This window comes from Oncorhynchus mykiss, chromosome 25 (genome assembly GCF_057628025.1).
Source record: "Oncorhynchus mykiss isolate SJ-2025 chromosome 25, ASM5762802v1, whole genome shotgun sequence".
In the NCBI taxonomy this organism is placed as follows: Eukaryota; Metazoa; Chordata; class Actinopteri; order Salmoniformes; family Salmonidae; genus Oncorhynchus; species Oncorhynchus mykiss.
In genome coordinates this window covers 59651423-59672981 of record NC_143046.1, presented here as the reverse complement: position 1 = coordinate 59672981, position 21559 = coordinate 59651423, and the positions used below count along the sequence as shown (strand labels likewise).

Below are 21559 nucleotides of genomic sequence, written 5' to 3'. Positions count from 1 at the left end.
CTCTCATGGATATAGGGACTCCACACAGTCAAGCACTAGTGCTGGCAGATTTACATTTATACGATTTTCTGTATGTCTTACAAAAACCAGACAAAAGGCCCAACATGCTCTTCTTAGCAGACTTGTTTAATTTTTTTTTATATCTCCATGCTTCCGTATTGTAGCTCAGTGTCAAATCCATAGAAATAGTCCTCATGTTTGATATCATTAAGCCTTTGTCAAACAGATTGACCCTCTTTCTTATGGAACAACAGAGCACAATGGCCCTGGACATCACAGAAGGCCACGTGGGAGCGTGCAACCTTCCACACAGTCAACAGCTTTTCTCAGCCATATTATTCCTCCGTCACAGAACAAGCACCAGTGGATGTGCTGTTATTTATGGGGCTTTGCCACAACATGGCAATATATATAATTGCTTCTCAAAAGCTGTAATTGCGTTCGTCTCTCATGTCCAGTGCCAAATTTCCGCATACATGCCCTCTGTGTCTCCATGGAGATGGAGTGGCCATGCTTGATGAGGGACGTTGAAGTCATGAGGTTGCCCACACTGGAGAGGAGTGTGGGAATGTTGTGGTTGCTTTGTGTGTGTGTAGAAACGGTACAATACTATTTGACATTTACAATGTTGGTTGTACAGTGCTGATTTTAAGGTACATGAATACATATTATTTGTGACTCATTCCTATTCTGAATAAAGCCTACAGTGGCAAGCTTTATTTGTGCTGATAACATAAATGAAACAGTCTGTCAAACAATAGCTTCTATTGAATGGGTATAGGTCCTATGAGGGTGGAATTTCATAGAGAGCTGATTGATATGATTAGAGTTTATGCTGAGTTCGTCGCTAGTCTTATGGCAATGTGATGTGGCAGCTTGAGTATGTTCGATCAATGGAGCACAGTTTAAGAACATGACAGAGGCAGAGGTTACAGCCACTCACAACTTGTGTGTCAATCACACAGTCACACAGTCTGGCTAGAAACTGTCACACCATGAAATCCATTAAAACCAATTTAGTTCTTCCCCAAACGCCTCCCAGATATTTGAGCATTTCAATCAATAAGTATTGAATTAGTAAATAGATTTTCAAAACTTTGGTCATCAAAGTTATTTCTAAACTGTTGTTTTCAACTCTGGTTGCCATTTGTCATTGTGTAAGAAATACAATATTTGATTGTAATTAAAGTGTATTATACTGTGTCCATTACTGTAGGGCACATATGTCAGAGTCAAGGCCCGCGGGCCACATCCGGCCCGCAAGAAGGTTTTTTACGGCCCCTGGGATGATCTTGATTTATTATTAGAACCGGCCCGCAGCAAGCCGGCAGCCCGCAGATCTTTTACACGCACCAATACTACATTTCCCACAATGCAAAGGTGACGCACCGAGCAGTAGGCTGCTTCATTTCAATATTTATTGGCACAGCAGTCGTCAGCATCACAGTAAAATTAACTTTCAGATACCCATCAAAAATGGCAAAACGGAAGGTGGATACTGAGAACCGGGGGTTTCAAACAAGGTGGGAGTCGGAGTATATGTTCACGAAGGTAGCTGGAAAACCTGTGTGTCTTCTGTGTGGAGAAAGTGTGGCGGTACTGAAAGAGTATAATCTGAGACGACATTATGAAACGAAACACGCGGACAAAAACAAGAATATGGACATGGAACAAAGGCTACAAAAGGCAGAGGAATTAAAACGAGGCCTCAAATCTCGACAGGCTCTGTTCAAAAAAGCCAAATCACAAGGCCAGGCTGCTGTCAAGGCCAGTTTTATTTTGGCAGAAGAGATCGCTAAATCAGCCCGGCCATTTACGGAGGGGGATTTCATCAAAAACTGCATGATTAAAGTTTGTGACGAAGTTTGCCCAGAAAAAAGGCAACTCTTTTTAAATGTGAGTCTGAGCAGAAACACCATTGCCGAGAGAGTAGACCAGTTGTCCATCAATCTAAAAGAGCAGCTTGTGAAAAAGGGAAAAGATTTTATTGCATATTCCTTGGCTGTGGATGAGAGCACCGACATTTCTGACATTGCCCAGTTGTCAATTTTCATCCGCGGAGTGGACTCCAACCTAAGCGTGACAGAGGAGTTTTTGGCTTTACGTCCTATGCATGGCACAACTACGGGGCATGATTTGTATGAAGAGGTGTCAAGATGTGTAAATGAGATGGAGCTGCCTTGGGAAAAACTCGTGGGTTTGACAACCGACGGAGCACCTGCGATGTGTGGACACAGGAGCGGACTGGTGGCGAAGATACGGGAAAAGATGCAAGAGGAAAACGCGACAGGTGAGCTGACAGCTTATCATTGTATCATACACCAGGAAGCGTTGTGCGGTAAAGCCTTGAAAATGGAGCATGTAATGAGCATCATCACGCGCACAGTTAACTTTATCAGAGCCAAAGGTTTGAATCACCGCCAGTTCAAGGCATTTCTGACGGAGTTAGAAACGGAGCATGGTGATTTGCCTTATCACACAGAGGTGCGATGGCTAAGCCAGGGAAAGGTGCTTCAAAGATGTTTCGAGCTTCGTGAGGAGATTTGTCTGTTCTTGGACAGCAAAGGGAAAGACACAACACAACTCCGAGACGAAATGTTTCTGTGTGAAATGGCTTTTCTGTGTGACATTACGAGTCATCTGAATGCAATAAACTTGCAGCTGCAGGGTCGGGATCGTGTCATCTCTGATATGTACAGTACAGTGAAGGCATTTAAAACCAAACTGACTCTGTGGGAGACGCAGATGCGGAAAGAAAATTTGAGCCACTTTCCCAGCTGCCAGACCATGAAAGAGAAGCTCTCTACCAGTGCGTTCCCGAGCACACAGTTGGCTGATAAAATAGGTATGCTTGCCGCTGACTTTCGACGCCGATTTGCTGACTTTGAAGCACAAAAAAGCAGGTTGGAACTGCTCGGTAACCCATTTGCTGTTGACGTGGAAAGCTCACCACCAAACCTCCAAATGGAGTTGATTGACCTCCAATGCAATGATGCACTGAGGGCAAAATATGCGGCAGTGGGTGCTGCGGAGTTCGCCCGTTTCCTCCCCGGCACAATGCCCCAGCTGCGCATCCAGGCTGCTCAAACGTTGTCTATGTTTGGCAGCACATACCTGTGTGAACAACTGTTTTCTTTGATGAACCTGAACAAAACATCACACAGAAGTCGACTTACTGCTGAACACCTCCACTCAATTCTGAGGATTTCTTCAGCTCAGAGCCTTACCCCGAACATTGATGAACTTGTGGAAAAGATGGGACACCACCAAGTATCACCCTCAACCTCAAACAAGTGAACATTACTGTGCAATCACATATTTAGAGTTTTTACTCAGTTCAAGTTTAAAAGTTAAAATTTAATATTTGTTTTCACTGCATGTTACTTCTCCTTAAACAAAGTGTTGTTTTTGATTAATAGATTTTTGCACTTTATTTTTTTGTATTTCAATCCAATTATATTTTAAAAATATTTCAGTTGAGTGGATGATAGAAAATTGCTATTATTGTTTTTTCTTTGAAGTAAATTTAGCCCACTTTTGCTAAAATAGAAAATATAGTCTACTGATGGTGCCTTGAATACCGGTTTCTTTCATTTAATGTTCATGTTATGGGGATATTTATATAAAGGAAATTTGTCTTTTGTGTCTGTTGAAAATTAAAGATTACTGACAGAGCCATAAGAAAATATTGCTTTATTTATCTGATCATATTGTAATATATTTGTTAGGTTTTCAGTAGGTTCAATTAGGTTCACTAGACTATATGCGTCATTTAAAAATTTTTCAATGAACATTCGAACAGTCCGGCCCTCGTCTTGTAGCTGATTTTTTTATTTGGCCCTCCGTCCATTTGACTTTGACACCCCTGCTGTAGGGGGAGAAATTAAAGGATGGATTTGAGTCATCACAGCAAATGTTATCAAATACAGTGCATGACTTTTTCCACATTTTGTTATGTTACAGCCTTATTCTAAAATTGATTAAATGTTTTTTCCCCCTTCTTCAATCTACACACAGTACTACACACAGTACTCCACAAGGACACAGCGAAAACTGTTCTTTATACATTTTTGCAACCAGCAAAAAAATATGGCGCATAGGGTTTGGTAATGTTTTCTTGTTGCGCTGTGATTGTCTCAGTGTTCTGTCACTCATGGGGACACTACGTCACCGTAAAACCTACGGGTAGAGCTCGAATATTCAAACCCCTTGGGTACTGCCATAGAGTTACATTAGAAGTGACCATCCAAGAAGGCTCAAGATCATTGGCCACAGATAAAATGATGTCAAATGCTATATCTATATGCTATCTCAAACGTAGCTTTGATTGGACTGATCATGTCAACATCATACAACATCAGCTAGCAAGCTAGACAAGCAGTCATCATCATGCATAAAGTCGGCAATCTACTGGCAAATCCTTTTCAATCCTTGTCACATGCAGACAAGATAAAGATAAAACGTATCAGTGCTCATCAGCCATTGGACATAAACATTTCACAACAAGTTGGAAATCACAAATTTAACAATGAGTACTAAGGCGCCACTGCTGCCCCTGGTTCGATCCCAGGCTATGTCGCAGCCAGCTGTGACCGGGAGACCCATGACGCGGCACACAATTGGCCCAGCATCGTCCAAGTTAGGGGAGGGTTTGGCCGATCGGGATGTCCTTCTCTCATCCTGTTCTAGTCACTACTTGTGGCGGGCCGGGCTCCTGCAAACTAACTTCGGTTGCCCCACCAAGATTTACATGCTAAAATACATCATTTTTCAGACCCTTTACTCAGTACTTTGATGAAGCACCTTTGTGAGCGATTATAGCCTCAAGTCTTCTTGACACTACATGCTTGGCACACCTGTATTTGGGGAGTTTCTCCTATTCCTCTCTGCAGATCCTCGCAAGCTCTGTCAGTTGAGATGGGGAGCGTAGCTGCACAGCTATTTTCAGGTCTCTCAAGAGATGCTCAATCGGGTTCAAGTCTGGGCTCTGGCTGGGCCACTCAAGGACATTCAGAGACCGAAGCTACTCCTGCGTTGCCTTGGCAGTGTGCTTTGGGTCATTGTCCTGTTGGAAGGTGAAACTTCACCCCAGTACAGTCTGAGGTCCTGAGCGCTCTGGAGCAGGTGTACATCAAGGATCTCTCTGTACTTTGCTCTGTTCATCTTTGCCTCGATCCTGACTAGTCTCCCTGCCCCTGAAAAACATCCTGTGTCTTTTTTTCTTTTTTTTTTTACTGAGGAGTGGCTTCCGTCTGGCCACTCTACCATGAAGGCCTGATTGGTGGAGTGCTGCAGAGATGTTTGTCCTTCTGGAAAGTTCTCCCATCTCCACAGAGGAACTCTAGAGCTCTGTCAGAGTAACCAGATCTATGCCTCGACACAATCCTGTCTTCCTTCGACCTCATGGCTTGGCTTTTGCTCTGACATGCACTCTCAACTGTGTATGCCTTTCCAGATCATGTCCAATCAAATTAATTTACCACAGTTGTAGAAACATCTCAAGAATGATCAATGGAAATGAGGTCATTTTCGAGTCTCATAGCAAAAGGTCTGAATACTTATGTAAATAAGGTATTTCTGTTTTTTTATTTTAATACATTTGCAAAAGTGTCTTAACCTGTTTTCGCTTTGTCATGTTTTGGTATTTTGTGTAGATTGCTGTGGAACATTTTTAATTTAAGCAATTTTAGATTGAGGCTGTAACGTAACAAAATGTGGAAAAAGTCAAGGGGTCTGAATACTTTCTGAAGGCACTGCATACTGTACATGTGTGTGTTGTTCTAGTGGGTGTGTGTGTGTGTCCACAGTGTTCTCTGCTCTCTCGTCCATGTCAGATGTGTGATTGAATGGAACACTTGTCTCAGACAGGCTCATGGGAACTCCCTGACCCAGATCTGTCTCCTCCTCCCACCCAGCCGAGTGGCAGACAAACACACACACGCCTGAGATGTGGGTCATTGACAAGACATTAGGTGAGGACTGTATGACCCAGGTCATACAGAGGGGCAGTGAACCGTCACTGTGGCATTCGCCTCTAGACAGGAGGCTGTTGGGAAACAAGGTTGGATCACCCACACGCACACACACGCACGCGCACACACACGCACGCGCGCACACACACATACACACACACCACACACACACTCTTCTTTCCATGCTGTTTTGTGATTTCTGTGGTCTGAATGATAGAGAAGGACATACGATTTCTTCACCGGCTTTCGAAAGCTTTTAAAGTCAATACAACTTGTCTCAATGTAGTTCAATTTGTGTAGTTATTTTCACAAAGTCATTGCTCAAGCTACTCTTGAGAGGAAGCCTAGAACTTAACCCTCCAATAGAAAGACCAGGATTGACAGAGACAGTAGTAAGGAATGACTCTCATTGGTTGAAAGAACAGGAAGAGACTTTGAGAACATTATTACCATTATAACAGTCAGTCCTTAGCAGATAATGCAAGACAATACAAAACAGTTTGAGAGCTCAGTATCACCTTCATCATCATCATCCTTGTCATGAACATCATCATTATTCTGCAGTAGTATTCTACTTGTTTTTTTTGTCTTGGTTCCTTCATATTTATATTTTCACTCCAGGGAATATGTTTACATTACCTTTTCATACATTGTGTACTTACCCCCAGTGCTTGGGTTCACTCTTGATTACCAATGTTTCTACCATCATGCATATTTAACCCTAATTATATGTTATGAATATTTGATTGAAGGCATTATCAAAATTGTGTAAATGCATATCAATGTCCCTGCATTTTCAACAAGTATCTATTGAATAAGGGTTATGTGTATGCATGTAAAAACTCTGTCTCACATGATTTAATGATAACTGGCTGTCCATTTATTTTGTATCTATTAATACTAGTGTATCTAGTAATACAGTACATACTATTAATACATCCAGCCCCCCCCCCCCCTCCAATCATGACTGCAAAAATCTACTCTGTAGCGTATGCTGCTTTATCTGCTGTGGCGTGTGACTTTACAGTGTGTGTGTGTGTTTGTGAATGTGTGTATATCTGCATGTGTGCACCTGATAAAATAAGCCTTCCCCTCCCTCCCTCCCTCCCTCCATCTCCTTCCCTTCCTCCTTCACTTTCACTTTCCTGCCATGCGGGTGGAGAGAGAGAGTGAGCGAGAGGGAGAAGGAGGAAGTGACCTATATAGGAAGCTGTCCCCAGCCCCATCCAGCTCCAGCTGCATTTCAAGAAGAGGGCTCCTATGAATAACACAGAGGATGCCTCAACACCGCTGCCTTCAATAAACCCATCCTCAATGAGTGTTAATGACAGTGAGGCGCTGAGACAATCGAAGAGGATGTACGTGCGTGTGTGTGTGTGTGTGTGTGTGTGTGTCTGTGTGTATGAGGTGTGCGGTGGCACAGAGCAATGCCATTGCCCTGGGCAAAGGCAAGGTTGCCGTAGGTGATAAATGAAACTTTGAAAAGTACATGAAAGCTCTAGGAACTGCAGAGAACTGACAGGCATACCTAGTATGTATGGGAGACCTGGGGGTGTTATTGTGTGGAGAATACACTAATACATTTTTCGGGGGGGGGGGGGTTGTGAGTTTGACCGTGCCACAGGAGTTTTTTTGGTTACAGTCAGTAGTAAATGCTGTGTATTTTGTTGGCTTACTTTCTTTTGGAAGCTTTTTGAACTTCCAGATAATATTCTCTCAGGCTACAATCATTCCAACCCAATCCCAGCCTACAGAGAGCTCCATATTGTGCGGTTCAGTCCCAGTGTGTTGGACATTGATGGATGCTCAGTCTCACCCTACCCAGAGACACCCACCCCGTAGGGGCCACAACTGGCACACACGAGTCACTGGCCTGACAGGCTGTCTGCCATATCCCTGGCTATGATGAACGGCCACAGCATGTCCACCATCATACCAGCCAGCCACAGCAAGCTCACACAACTTCTGGACCAACACTGAAGTATCAGTTCTGGTGATAGGCTAGGTATGAGGAGTAGGGACAACAACTGGGTTATCTGGAAAGTATGTAGATGTGGAGAATAGGTAGTGCCTGTTAGGTATTGTATACAGTCAGATTTGCAGGGTTAAATGATAGGTATACTGGAGCTATTTCAACAGGAGCCTGTATGTCTGTGTGTCTTTGTACACTGTGTGCATCTGGGCACATTTCTGTTGAGGTTTCTGTGCTGCATGATGTTCACTGTGCCAAAGACTGGGTTTTCATACAAGGTTCAGAGGACAGAATGATCTTACGACTGAGGCTCAGCCCACCGTACAGCACAGGCTTTGATAGACGTAGTAAAATGAGATGCAGATTTATTTAGACTGCTGAATATGGACTGCACATGTGCGTAGTGTTCCTGGTCTCAAGCATGCAGAGTTTACGGGTGATATTTAAATGGTAAATAAGGGAAGTTGGGTCCATCTAGTTTGTGATCTAACAATATCTCGGCTTTCCCCAAATAAGGAGGGTTTGTGACTGACAGCTTAGTTGAATGATTATTCAAATCAGAAAATGGCTGAGAATTGGAATGGCAAAAGGGGCTAGGGGGAGGGGGTCATTTTAAATGCTCTGCTCAGGGGGAAGGCCTTGTTTCAGGCAGTAACATGTGAACAACATGAACATTTGTCTTGATTTAGTAAACCACTGGTGTTGAGCAGCCATCACTGAGGATATGTCATGACGAGGGTCGGGAGTTATTGATTCAATGTAATAATTTATAAGTAATCTGATTTTATAAAATGTAGCTGCAATCTACGTTACCAGCTAAAATATTGTAATCCGATTACAAATACATTTGAAAAATATATATCTTCTTGGATTACTTTTCATTTCAGAAAGTATGTCACATTAGAAAGATACATTATGAGACTTTTCTGTTTTCTCAATGATATTCAATTCAGCATTGAAGTTTGTTCCACCAGAGCTAGTCTGACCACAAGTCAGAGACCATTATGATGACACACCAAATGCATTAGAGGGATCCTTTTGTCCTCTTCTAATGCCTAATAATGGGAAATATATCCAACAGTAACTGAAAAAAATCAGACTACGTTACTGAGTTTGGGTAATCCAAAATGACTTTACTGATTATAATTTTGGATTGCACTACTGTAACGGATTACATTTAAAAAATAACCTATATATTCAATCTCTTCTTTTTACTGCTCTAACCGTGAAGCTGAATGTGGATATGATGGTGTTCTAATGTTAGTCGTCTCCTATGCAAATTGCATTGCCTTGCAAGCACCATGGTAATTAGAGGATAGATGGAGATTGGAGTGTTTCTCATGGCTTACTGCCCACGCCGTTTGCTCTGTCCCTATATCTTCGCTCTGTCTACACTCCTTTGCTCGCTCAGCCTCCCTCGCTCAGCCTCGTTCCTCAGCCCCCCTCGCTCACTCAGCCTTTTGGATAAGAAAGGGAGGAAAAAGCCCTCCACCCTGTCAATCTCTGGGTGAATATTTTGCTCACAGCACTCTGAAAATCTAGTCTGGTTAAAGCTGCTTGGTGCTGAGGAGATAAGACACACAGACTTGGAGTTCTCTCCCCTCCTCCCCTGAAGAACAGCGTATGTGATCAGCAGAAGCACCTACAATAGTCTACCATGTGACATGTCTATCTACATTCGTCTCCAAGACTGTGGTCAGACTAGGGCTCGTTCACAATACATCCAGCTGCAGACACAGTAATAACTATAACCAGGGTCCACACTGAGCTGGAAAAAGTATGGAGATGAGTCACCAGACTGGTCAGGCAGACACAAGATGGTAATGACTTTTAAACAAGCGGGACAACAGGATCTCACCAGCTGTGGATAGGCTACCCAATCCTTAACACCTGCGGAAATGGCAGCCAGACGCAAGTCATTAATTGTGTCTGTGACATTTACTCATATCCCCATAACAATGGCCACTATTTCACAACATGGAGCGATGTTTTTATTCAGGCATCCATATTGTTTTGTGTAGGTTTGAGAAGAAGTTTTACTTGACTGAGATGTTCGATGATTTAAGGCAGAAGTAAACAACTGGTAAGGAAAAGCTATTGATTGACTCCACTTTCTAAGGGCCTCTTTAAGACAGGGACCTATAAACAGACATAAAGCTCCTATAGACAGTGCCTTGTTAACACTGCATACTAACTTGCTAATGGCTGATGATTTAGGGAACGCCCATAGTTATTTATCCCTCCTAAGTCTTCTTATTAAAAGCTGGACTTGGAACAAGAAGGACTCTCGTAAATTAGCTTTCAAAGAGGTAGGCCCTCCTATTTGATGAGTGTACGCAGTCATAAAAAATGTGTGAATTTATCTCTATGTCAATGACTGTACGTTTTACCTGGCAATTGAGTGGTCCCCCACCTCTCACAGTAAGTGAATTCAACCTTTCTTTGAAGAACAAGTCAAGTATTTTCAGAAGTGCATCTTCAATATTGGCAATCTCATCCACCTTTAACTCAGAATATGTTTCCTCATCTCCCACCATATGAAAAAGATTGGAGACATTAATGGTAGGCCCTGGACATAATGGGAAATGGTATCCCCCATACTGTTATGGATATTCCCATCCATTAGGCAATCTAAAATGACCCCTGCTTCTCCAGCGAAGGTGGTGTCCATTTGCAGCTTTTATCATGGACTGGGAACAGCAACAGCTCCCTCTACCACACACACACACACACACACACACACACACACACACACACACACACACACACACACACACACACACACACACACACACACACACACACACACAAACTGTAATGATGTTCTGCCGGGCTGGATGACATGATGTGAGACCCCTCTATAGGGGAATGAGTAGTAATGATAGAACACCACTCTAATGAGCTATACACAACATCCAGTGTAGAGATGGCCACTGCTATCATACCATCGTTGACCTGTGCATGGTGGTTCTCTCACTATAATTGGACCAAGTCTGGGCTGCTTGCTGTAGTAATGGGTCACACTCCAACCCTTGACCCTATCCTCACACCCCATAGTAGTCATACTGGCATGCATTTGTGGTGATGCATGTGATGTTTCCTCCCTGGAGACTCACTGTATGTGCTGGAGGAAAGTGGGAGAGGTCACTGCAATGTGTTGACTCACCGCATCTCCCTGCTACTCCTGCTATTTAACCTCACCCTGCTCGGTGAACCAAGCCCAGGCCCGAATGGATGTTTTACTGGAATGCAGGATAGGAGCCTTTATAACAAGACATACAAGATCATAACAAGACATGGATCATTATGGGATATTCATTCAATTTTTTGATCTCATATGACAACAGAGAACCCTTATAGCCCAGACAATAGCCTACAAATACACTGCTCAAAAAAATAAAGGGAACACTTAATCAACACAATGCAACTCCAAGTCAATCACACTTCTGTGAAATCAAACTGTCCACTTAGGAAGCAACACTGATTGACAATACATTTCACATGCTGTAGTGCAAATGGAATAGACAACAGGTGGAAATTATAAGCATTTAGCAAGACACACCCAATAAAGGAGTGGTTCTGCAGGTGGGGAACACAGACCACTTCTCTGTTCCTATGCTTCCTAGTTGATGTTTTGGTCACTTTTGAATGCTGGTGGTGCTTTCACTCTAGTGGTAGCATGAGTCTACAACCCACACAAGTGGCTCAGGTAGTGCATCTCATCCAGGATGGCACATCAATGCGAGATGTGGCAAGAATGTTTGCTGTGTCTGTCAGCGTAGTGTCCAGAGCATTGAGGTGCTACCAGGAGACAGGCCAGTACATCAGGAGACGTGGAAGAGGCCGTAGGAGGGCAACAACTCAGCAGCAGGACCACTACCTCCGCCTTTGTGCAAGGAGGAGCAGGAGAAGCACTGCCAGAGCCCTGCAAAATGACCTCCAGTAGGCCACAAATGTGCATGTGTCCATATGAGGGCCCGACGTCCACAGGTGGGGGTTGTGCTTACAGCCCAACACCGTGCAGGACGTTTGGCATTTGCCAGAGAACACCAAGATTGGCAAATTCGCCACTGGCACCCTTTGCTCTTCACAGATGAAAGCAGGTTCACACTGAGCACATGTGACAGACGTGACAGCCTGGAGACGCCGTGGAGAATGTTCTGCTGCCTGCAACATCCTCCAGCATGACCGGTTTGGCGGTGGGTCAGTCATGGTGTGGGGTGGCATTTCTTTGGGGGGCCACACAGCCCTCCATGTGCTCGCCAGAGGTAGCCTGACTGCCATTAGGTACCGAGATGAGATCCTCAGACCCCTTGTGAGACCATATGCTGGTGCGGTTGGCCCTGGGTTCCTCCTAATGCAAGACAATGCTAGACCTCATGTGGCTAGAGTGTGTCAGCAGTTCCTGCAAGAGGAAGGCATTGATGCTATGGACTGGCCCGCCCGTTCCCCAGACCTGAATCCAATTGAGCACATCTGGGACATCATGTCTCGCTCCATCCACCACCACAGACTGTGTTGCACCACAGACTGTCCAGGACTTGGCGGATGCTTTAATCCAGGTCTGGGAGGAGATCCCTCAGGAGACCATCCGCCACCTCATCAGGAGCATGCCCAGGTGTTGTAGGGAGGTCATACAGGCACGTGGAGGCCACACGTGCCACACACACTACTGAGCCTCATTTTGACCTGTTTTAAGGACATTACATCAAAGTTAGATCAGCCTGTAGTGTGGTTTTCCACTTTAATTTTGAGTGTGACTCCAAATCCAGACCTCCATGGGTTGATAAATTTGATTTCAATTGATAATTTTTGTGTGATTTTGTTGTCAGCACATTCAACTATGTAAAGAAAAAAGTATTTAATAAGAATATTTCATTCATTCAGATCTAGGATGTGTCATTTTAGTGTTCCCTTTATTTTTTTGAGCAGTGTATATTCAATCTATGCATTCATTTATAATGACAGTTGAACATCCTGTGGCCTTGACGACGTTATACAGTATAACAATGCTATACGCCAATGGGGAAAGACGAGCCCAAAGGCTATGGCATTCCATAGCACCATACACTGACTCATAGAATGGTTCTGAATGTACAATGATAAACGGATTAACCTTTTTAACTGGGAGGCACGGTATCATTCCTGCTCTTTCTGTCTCTCCGCAGTGATTCCTATGGGACTGTTGATCCTTCAGGCTCCGTATGTACACTAGCTACCTGATGGGACTGATATGGATGGCTGTAACATAGAGCATTGTATAGTTGTTTGTTCATCTGCTGTATCAGGTGTCATAGGATTTAGCTGTCATTAGATGTGACTACTAGCTTCTTGTTTGACATAGAGACATAGAGGCTAGATATGTTCACCTGAAAAACACATGTTTTATCTGAATGGAAGCTACTGAGGCAGTTCCACATAATGTGTAGTAGTTATGATGCATGGTTCGTTGAGGCTGATAGTGGAAAATCATAATAATGTCAACACACACACTCACACACACACACACACACACCTCCTCCCACCCCCATGTGCGCCTGACTTTGTCTGAAAATGGGGGTGCAAACGCTGGGGGTAAGTTTTCCTGCAGTGCTGTGCTGTTTCTTAACAGGGGGAATCCATATTTATGAACAGAACACAGCTATTTTTCTTTGGTTTTGACACAATAAATTACACTGAAAAAGTGTTTTAGTGACTAGATTACTAATCTACTCCCTTCCTTCTATTTATTGACAGGTCTGAACCCCTACCAACCCTTTGACTGACAAACATCCTTCTCCTTCCACAACAATGTAGTACAATTTTCGAATGTGAACTTTCATTTATCTTTGAACAATTTTCTTTCTCAATACGACAGTGTTATCTGGAAGGGCATTGAACAAGAACTCTCAACTTGAAAAAGCAAATTGGAGTTTTGCTTTTAAATTTGGTCATTGATTATGTTCACATAAAAATAATGTTGCAAACATATGATGAATGCGGCCCCGAATATGCAATAGAAAAATAACATGTAACTCCAGTAATATGGGTCATATTTCAACATGAACTCTGTCTCCTACCATTTCTTTCATAAAGGCTACTTCATACAACAACAACAATAATTGTGAGCCACTCATATACAGCCTGCATATTTTGTTATTGTGTAGGCCTGATTTGATAAATAGAAACAAAGAACAGCACTACATACATAATGTAATTGCGTTTTGGTTCCTAAAACCACACATTTGGAACAAAAAATCATTCGACTGTACTCTACCTTGAGAATCTTTCCTTTTTAAGATGAGAGAAAATACACGTTTTTTTTTCTCATTTGAACAAATATGTAGCCTGCAGCTAGGCTACCGTAAATGATTGTCATTTTGAACAACAACCAAAGTGAGTGGGGTACGTATCCGACAACAAATTGTGAAGAAACAGAATAATCATGAAAAGTATGAGGAATAACAAAAGATGAATGAAAAAAAGTGTATTCTCAACAACCACGCCAGTTGACCATTCTGCTTTTCCTCCAACATGGACTTGTATTGGCGTCATTGTTTGAAGCACTGTCAACCATGATTTAAAAAAAAAATTTTAATGACTTGTATATTTCATTTCCTCTACATCATATTATAACTCCTGACAAATGTAAATGCTTACTTTGTTAATAGTGAAACACAGTAAATGCCAATGTAAAAGACAGCATACGTATTTGATTCAAAAAGGGTAGAAATGACTTATTTTGTCAATATGACTTACCAAGCCAAGCAGAGCTGTTTGTTTTATTGGGATACAAATGATCCTGTGCTTTTTTAATTTGGTGCATAGGCACATACAGTACATACTGTACACAGCTTGGCTACATTGTAACCGCAAAGCGGCCAAGGTCCTTTTGCATATGGGGCTACCCAGGACTGTTCGTTTTGTAACTAACAGTCATTCAACAGATATAATGATGTCATTTTAGGCCTACTGATCATTTCTCAATTGCGAGCGATCATTGACAGTCTGTGAGCTGCCGGACATGCAGTTTTGTGCAAAGATGCAACCTTTGGTGGTCTGATACTCAAGAGTCAGAGGCTGCCACATTACAGGCAAAGTAAGAACCACGATGAGAGCCCCACCTGTTTTAGCAAAAACATTATAAAAATAAAATACACATGGATGTTTTTGTTGTTTTGTTGCCTGTGTTGCGTGTTATTTTGACATTAATACATGTCACATATCAGTTTAAAATCCACCTTTAAAAACAAATGTGTTGAGTTAATAAAGCCGCATACAAACATGGTCTCTTTTTTGTTTTCTTGAGTAAAGCGGCTCAGAAATGCAGGTGTTTCACATGTGGAGGGTCAGCCAGCGGAAAATACAGAGCATAGGGGTTGGTAATCTTCTCTATTTGTGCCATGATTGGCTCAGTGTTCTGTCACTCATGGGGACACCACGTCACCGCCAAATTTACAGGAAGAGCTTGAAAATTCAAGCCTCCTTGGGTGCTGCCATAGATTTACATTAGAAGTGCCAATCCAAGAAGGCTCAAGGTCATTGACCACAGATAAAATGACACAAAATATATCTAACGTAGCTTTGATTGGACTGGTGTCAACATGTCAACGTCATACTTTCAAAATCTTACCTAGCAAGCTGACAAGCAGTCATCATCATGAATCACATCAACAATCTACTGGCAAATCCCTTTCAAAAAGTCATATGAAGATAAATGATCGGCCATTGGACATAAACATCACACAACAAGTTCAACAATCAGTGGTTTGATGGAATCAGTGGCTAATTGCAAGTGTTGCAAATCAATCACTATTTTGCTTCTCCTGCTATTTAGTGGAGAGGGTGTGTGGTACAAGTCTGGGATTAAGGGTATCTTTTCCAATCTTGAAAGAATAAACACTCACACACACCATGGGCCAGAAAAGGTTGAATAGATTGGCCATGCTGTCAATCCAGTATGACATCTGCCGCGTTCAAAACGACTGTAAACTCTGAACTGGGGAATCTCGGATTTAAGTGAGTTCAAGATAACTGGGAACTCTGGGAAAAAAAACTAGCTCTGACTGGGAAAATATATTTTGAACGGTCATCCAATTCGGAAATCCAAATCGGGAACTCTGGCCTCTTTCTAGAGCTGGGTTGCAGCTATGCTGTCACTGTGGGGCACTGCGGGGCACTACGGTAGTCTTTTAATTGTTTTATCAGAGTGACAGACAGGAGAAACAAGTGGACTAAAGTGTTCCTTCCAGTGCAGGCTGAGGCTTGGGCCCAGGCTCCATGCTAGACAGTCAATTACAAGGAGTGGAATGGCCCTGGGGTAAACATATGGGAAGGAGATAACACTCTGCGCTGTGCAGAACCTTCCGGACAGACACTCTCTCTCACAGACCCTGCAACCCTTCAGCCTGCTATAACCTCTAATACACACAGGAGAGAGAGGAGGAGTGTGATGTGAATATTTGTATGAATAGAAATAGATATTCGGTGAATACTACAGAGACTATATTGGGGATTTTTTTTTATCAATATTCAGCATTTGTAGCAGAATGGACAGTACATTATATTGCTTCTGACGGTCTTCTTGGCCTTCAGTTTGCAGGGATTGATAAGCTGGCTGTCTTGGTTCACATTCTGTGTTTTTAACCTTTTACTACAGTGGTCTAAATCAGGGTCACATAGAGTGATTCTTGGCAGTCTTAAACACATTTACTTTGAAACAAAAGGGCTTAAAAAGAAGATACCTGTACCATGTCGGATATAGAGTAGACGTGTTCAATTTTGAGTTTGCATCCAAATATTACACTTTACATCACAGAAGAAATATAACACAACTATTTGACATTGAAACACAGTTTTATTTAAACATCTTTATTAATGATTTAATTATTAAAAATATTAGTACATTCTACCCATGAGGTGAAAGAGGGCGCTTTAGGTCATTGACTGCCACACCGAGAAGGAAAACACAATTTTAGAGTGTTCTGTGTAAAGTGTGATCACATTGTGATCGCTGTAATAACCCATAATCAACACTCCCTCAACGTTTCCTCAACACTAATCCAGCCCCTCCTCCTGCTTCCCAGTTAGACTAATAAATAACAGGGCCATTACAGCAGGCTGTGTCTCCCACCGCTCCCGTGGGTCAAACATGGGGACTATGTGATGTGCTCACTGGTGGCCACAGTCTCAGCCAGCCCAGCAAATGAATTTACGGAACAATCTCAGGATCAATCACTTCACTTAGCCAATTACGAGATAGCGAGAAAGATGTCCATTACCATAAGGGCCAATCAATAGCCGGAGCCAGAGAGGCTTAATGTCTGCCCCTGTGCCACTAGGGGTTACATGGGTTCTAATGGAGGGGGGTGGGCTCACCGCTCTTCTTTGACGGACAGATAGACTGACCCGTCAGATAAATATGGTTACAGGATGTCAGGATTAAAAGGTTTCACCTTGAAGATTGTAAATATGACAACCGTTGTGGTGGTGAGATGATCGCCATGGGAGTCTTTACCGCCTCAATCAGAAAATAGCGAAGCTCTTGTTTTAGATGTTTCACTTTCAGTTTTGTTTGATGTTTGTGGATGTTTTTCAGGAGGCTGTACATCATGAATACTGGTTGTTGATACTTATGACAGTTGATGTGGACAAGGAAATGGTTTAGGGATCCAGCACCTCTCTGGCCAGACAGACAGACAGTGGAAGGAGGGTTTCTCTACTTGTCGCAGGTTATTGCCCTCTGTGCCCAGTTTTTCAAAAGTTATCTATCTGGATTTCGCATATCGGATAGGATTAAATAGAATGTATAGATTGGATGAATCAATTGATTGTATGGGGATTCTCGTTAGATTCATTGTATTTCTATGAATTTAATCATGTCCAAATAGATCATTTTTGAAAAACTGGGCCCCGGGGTCCTTATTGCACGGTATTATCTCTCGGACACCCCCCCATTCATCATTATTCATCACTCAACATCTATCTCTTTCTCTTTCTGTCTTTCACTCTCTGCCCCCCTACATATTTTTCTCTAGGACACCCACAGGCCTCACAAGACTTGTCTGTAGGTCCCACGGTAGCAGTTGAAAAAATGTATGGAAGTATATATGAAGTCTGTGTAGTGCCAAAATAAGGGGTTAAATACATGTAAAAATTAATGTACAAATGTTTCCTGATCTTTCTTATACCTCAGATATAGGACACTTCAGAACAAACTTCCTTTTGATTTTCTGTGGGGACTGTTGTTTCATGTAGTGAATAATTCAAGGGGTCTTCAAAGTGTAAATCAAATAGCTGAATAATCATTGGTTTGACCTTCTTAATACAATTCCTTAGTAGAACCCCCCTCCCCCTCCCTTGGTATAGACAGGGCTTAGACTCTAATGGGTTAAACGTTTTTAATGAAAATCACATTCATTTACAATTTTCCCTCCTTTTCAGGCATCAACATTGGAATCAGGTCGGCTTGATTATCCCAGTTCTAGCCGAGGTCATTGAGATGAATATATCATTCCGATGTGTTTTGGGCTACAGTAGATTGCCTATTCAGTCTCCCCTACAGTAGCCAGTCAGGTGTGTTGGATGGCAGGGTGAGTCTGCAAGAGGAAGCAGTGGATCAGAACGTTGCAGCAGACAGAAACACAGAGACACCGCTCATAAGGATCAGGATGAGCCTACACACATTATTACCGCAGTCAGGCCGACGTTCATCTTCATCAATTCTTAAACTCATAAGACTCCTTGCCTCTCTCACTCTCCAAATTGTACCATCTATCAGCCAGCTCCCCTTCTTTTCCCTTCCTCTCCCACCTGTCCTCTCTCTCTCCCTCTTTCTGCAGGAGACGGAGTGGCAGTGGATCGTCAAATTATCCCGAGGCTGTGAGAGGCTGGGCTTTTTTTGCAGGTGGTAATGACTAACAGCCCCCCTCTCTTTCTCTCCCCTTCACCCCCATCTCTCTTCCTCTCCCAATCACCTCCTTCTCTCTATCTCCCACACCCTTTTTTTTGTTGCCCCCCTTCTGCCCTGCTCTCTCAACCTCCCCTCTCACTAATTACGGCCCAGACAAAGGTGGCGGATTCTCCCTCCCACTCAGAGCTGTCAGCCACAGTGTAGGAGAGAGTTAATTTCACACTTACTGCATGGTTTAATTAAACAAGGGGAAAAACAAGGAGATTCACACCCATCTCTTACATGGGGTGGGGGAGTCGTGGTGGTGGTGGTGGTGTGTGTGTGTGTGTGTGTGTGTGTGTGTGTGTGTGTGTGTGTGTGTGTGCGTGTGCGTGTGTGTGTGTGTGTACCCGGTGATTAGTATGAGGTGTTCCTTGAGTATAAGGTGTTCCTTTATCTTATCTCTGTTTGTGTGGGTGTGTTTCTACAGTACATGTTAAGGTTTTTTTCTGACATCAGAGGTTGACATACAGTATATATCATTTCTTTGCTTTCTGACTGAACCTTAATGTGTTTTGTTTTTAGATGTATTTTAACGAGGACTAAATTCGATTGTAATGGCTTATTAACGGGTACAGCCGCTCTCTGTTCGATCTGATCTGCCCTCTGCTCTGTGAAGAGCATCACTACAACACAGCTCGTGCTCACTCGCAACACAATGCTGTACACATCTCCCTCTCACTCACTCCCTCACTCGCAACACCACACAACAGGCAGACAGACAGACAGCACCGAGCTACTCAGGTCATTGTGTTTTTGAGATACAGGTGGATGACAGCAGTATGTACTTTAGTCCAGTTTATCAGATGGAGTTCAAAGTAAGGCAAAGCTTTGCACCTGTTTCAATGGCTGTTGGCTAACCACTGCTGAATCCTCTACCTAGCATGGTAGTCGATGAAGAGCAGTCTCACACCTGTCTCAGTGTGGCTTTGTTTCACTATGTGCATCTGCATGCATTATTTGTATCTCGTTGCACACGTTCTGCTCTGTTCTGCAGATGTGTGTGGTGTGAGTGTGTGTACTGGCATCTCTAGATCCTATGAATGACATGACATTTGTATGTATTTCCACTCATCCATAAAATATGCTAACCAGCATTGATGAAGCCTATTAAGTTAAATAACTCAAAAAATGGATGCAGCTACACCAAAGCAGTACTGCATGACCAGACAGACAGTGTTCTCTCTGCAGTATTTATATCATGTGAATATTCAGTCGGGTTCTGCTCAGACCTGTGCGTGTGTGTGTGTGTGTGTGTGTGTGTGTGTGTGTGTGTGTGTGTGTGTGTGTGTGTGTGTGTGTGTGTGTGTGTGTGTGTGTGTGTGTCTACTCGTGCATTGAGAGAAAACATAATTCCATATGTTTCTTCAGCTGGAACTCTATGCTGAGGGAGTCTGCAGTATGAACATGCAAAACAAAGGCTGGTTTGCTCTCAACAGTGGATCCATGCAATGCTACAGTAACCCATGTGCTGTTAACCCGTAGCCATCTGTGTAGAGTTGGTGCAATGTTGAATTAATGTGAGCATAGGTCAGGGGTGTCCAATTTTGTGGGTGGCCCGCGGGCTACATTCAGTCTTCAACGAGGTCTGGAGGGCGGCACTGAAAATGGCTGTTAGGCTTTCATTTGGGTGATTATTAGCAGCTGGACTCAGTCAAGAAACTGTCTGAATGTAGGTCCATTAACATGCTTACACAGTGTCAATTTGGTTTTAGTCATTTTAAAGTATATTGAGTCCCCCCCCCCCCCCCCCCCCCCCCATTTAAAATAAATAATAATACAAATAATTTCGAAATGGTTATGATGATGATTATGACTTTTTTAAATACATTTTTTAGTCAAACCACTCGCGGGCCGGATTGGACCCCCTCGCTTATTGCGGACCTGATGGCATCCAAAATGAGATGCTCAAACTCACTTGTGCAAAATTTCAATTGGCTATATTAAAACTGTTTCATTTGATCCTGAGTGTAGGTTATGTCCCTGACATCTGGAATCAAGGACTCATAACCCCAATTTTGACCCTAACAATTGCAGAGGCATTTGTGTGAACAGTAACCTGGGGAAGATTTTCTGTAGTATTATAAATGTAAGAGTTCTGAACTTTCTTAATAAGCACGTCTTGAGTAAAAGCCAAATTGGATTTATACCAAAACATTGCACGACTGATCATAGTTACACCCTACACACCCTGATAGATAAACATGTCCAACAAAATAATACCAAAATATGCTTTATTGACTTCCAAAAAGCATTTGCTTCCATTTGGCATACAGGACTGTTCTACAAAGTTATTGTCAAGAAAATAACATAATTTTTTTCCCAGGTGCGCGGCCTTCGCCAGAGTTGCAATCTGAGCTCTGTACTCTTAAATATTTGCATCAACGAATTGGCCATTATTCTAGAAAAATCTTCAGCCTCTGGTGTTAGTCTCCAGGGATTAAATGCCAACTCTTCGCAGATGACCGATGCCTGCTGTCACCCACAGCACATGGTCTACAGCAGAGCCTGGACCTGCTAGTGCAGTACTGCCAGACCTGGACCCCCTCGTATGTTTGAAACCCCTGACATAGGTGTTGAAACATTCTTTCTCATCAGAGGCAGACCTCTAACATTTCCTGTTCAGAGTGAAGAATGAAAAGGAATCAGTTCTGAAGAAAGTAAATACGTCGGTTGTGGAAATCT

At 42.9% G+C, this 21559-nt stretch overlaps 1 protein-coding gene across 2 annotated transcripts in view; it reads left to right on the top strand.

The window, feature by feature from the left end:
* Positions 1 to 15206, top strand: part of LOC110505385 (EARP-interacting protein homolog) — a 99048-nt gene extending 83842 nt beyond the window's left edge. For both annotated transcript variants that reach the window (XM_090220655.1, XM_090220654.1), the window contains one exon: positions 13681 to 15206. In XM_090220655.1, coding sequence (XP_090076781.1) covers positions 13681 to 13705 — 25 coding nt within the window. In that variant the 3' untranslated portion in view covers positions 13706 to 15206. The remainder of the gene's footprint in view (positions 1 to 13680) is intronic.
* Positions 15207 to 21559: the final 6353 nt, after the last annotated feature.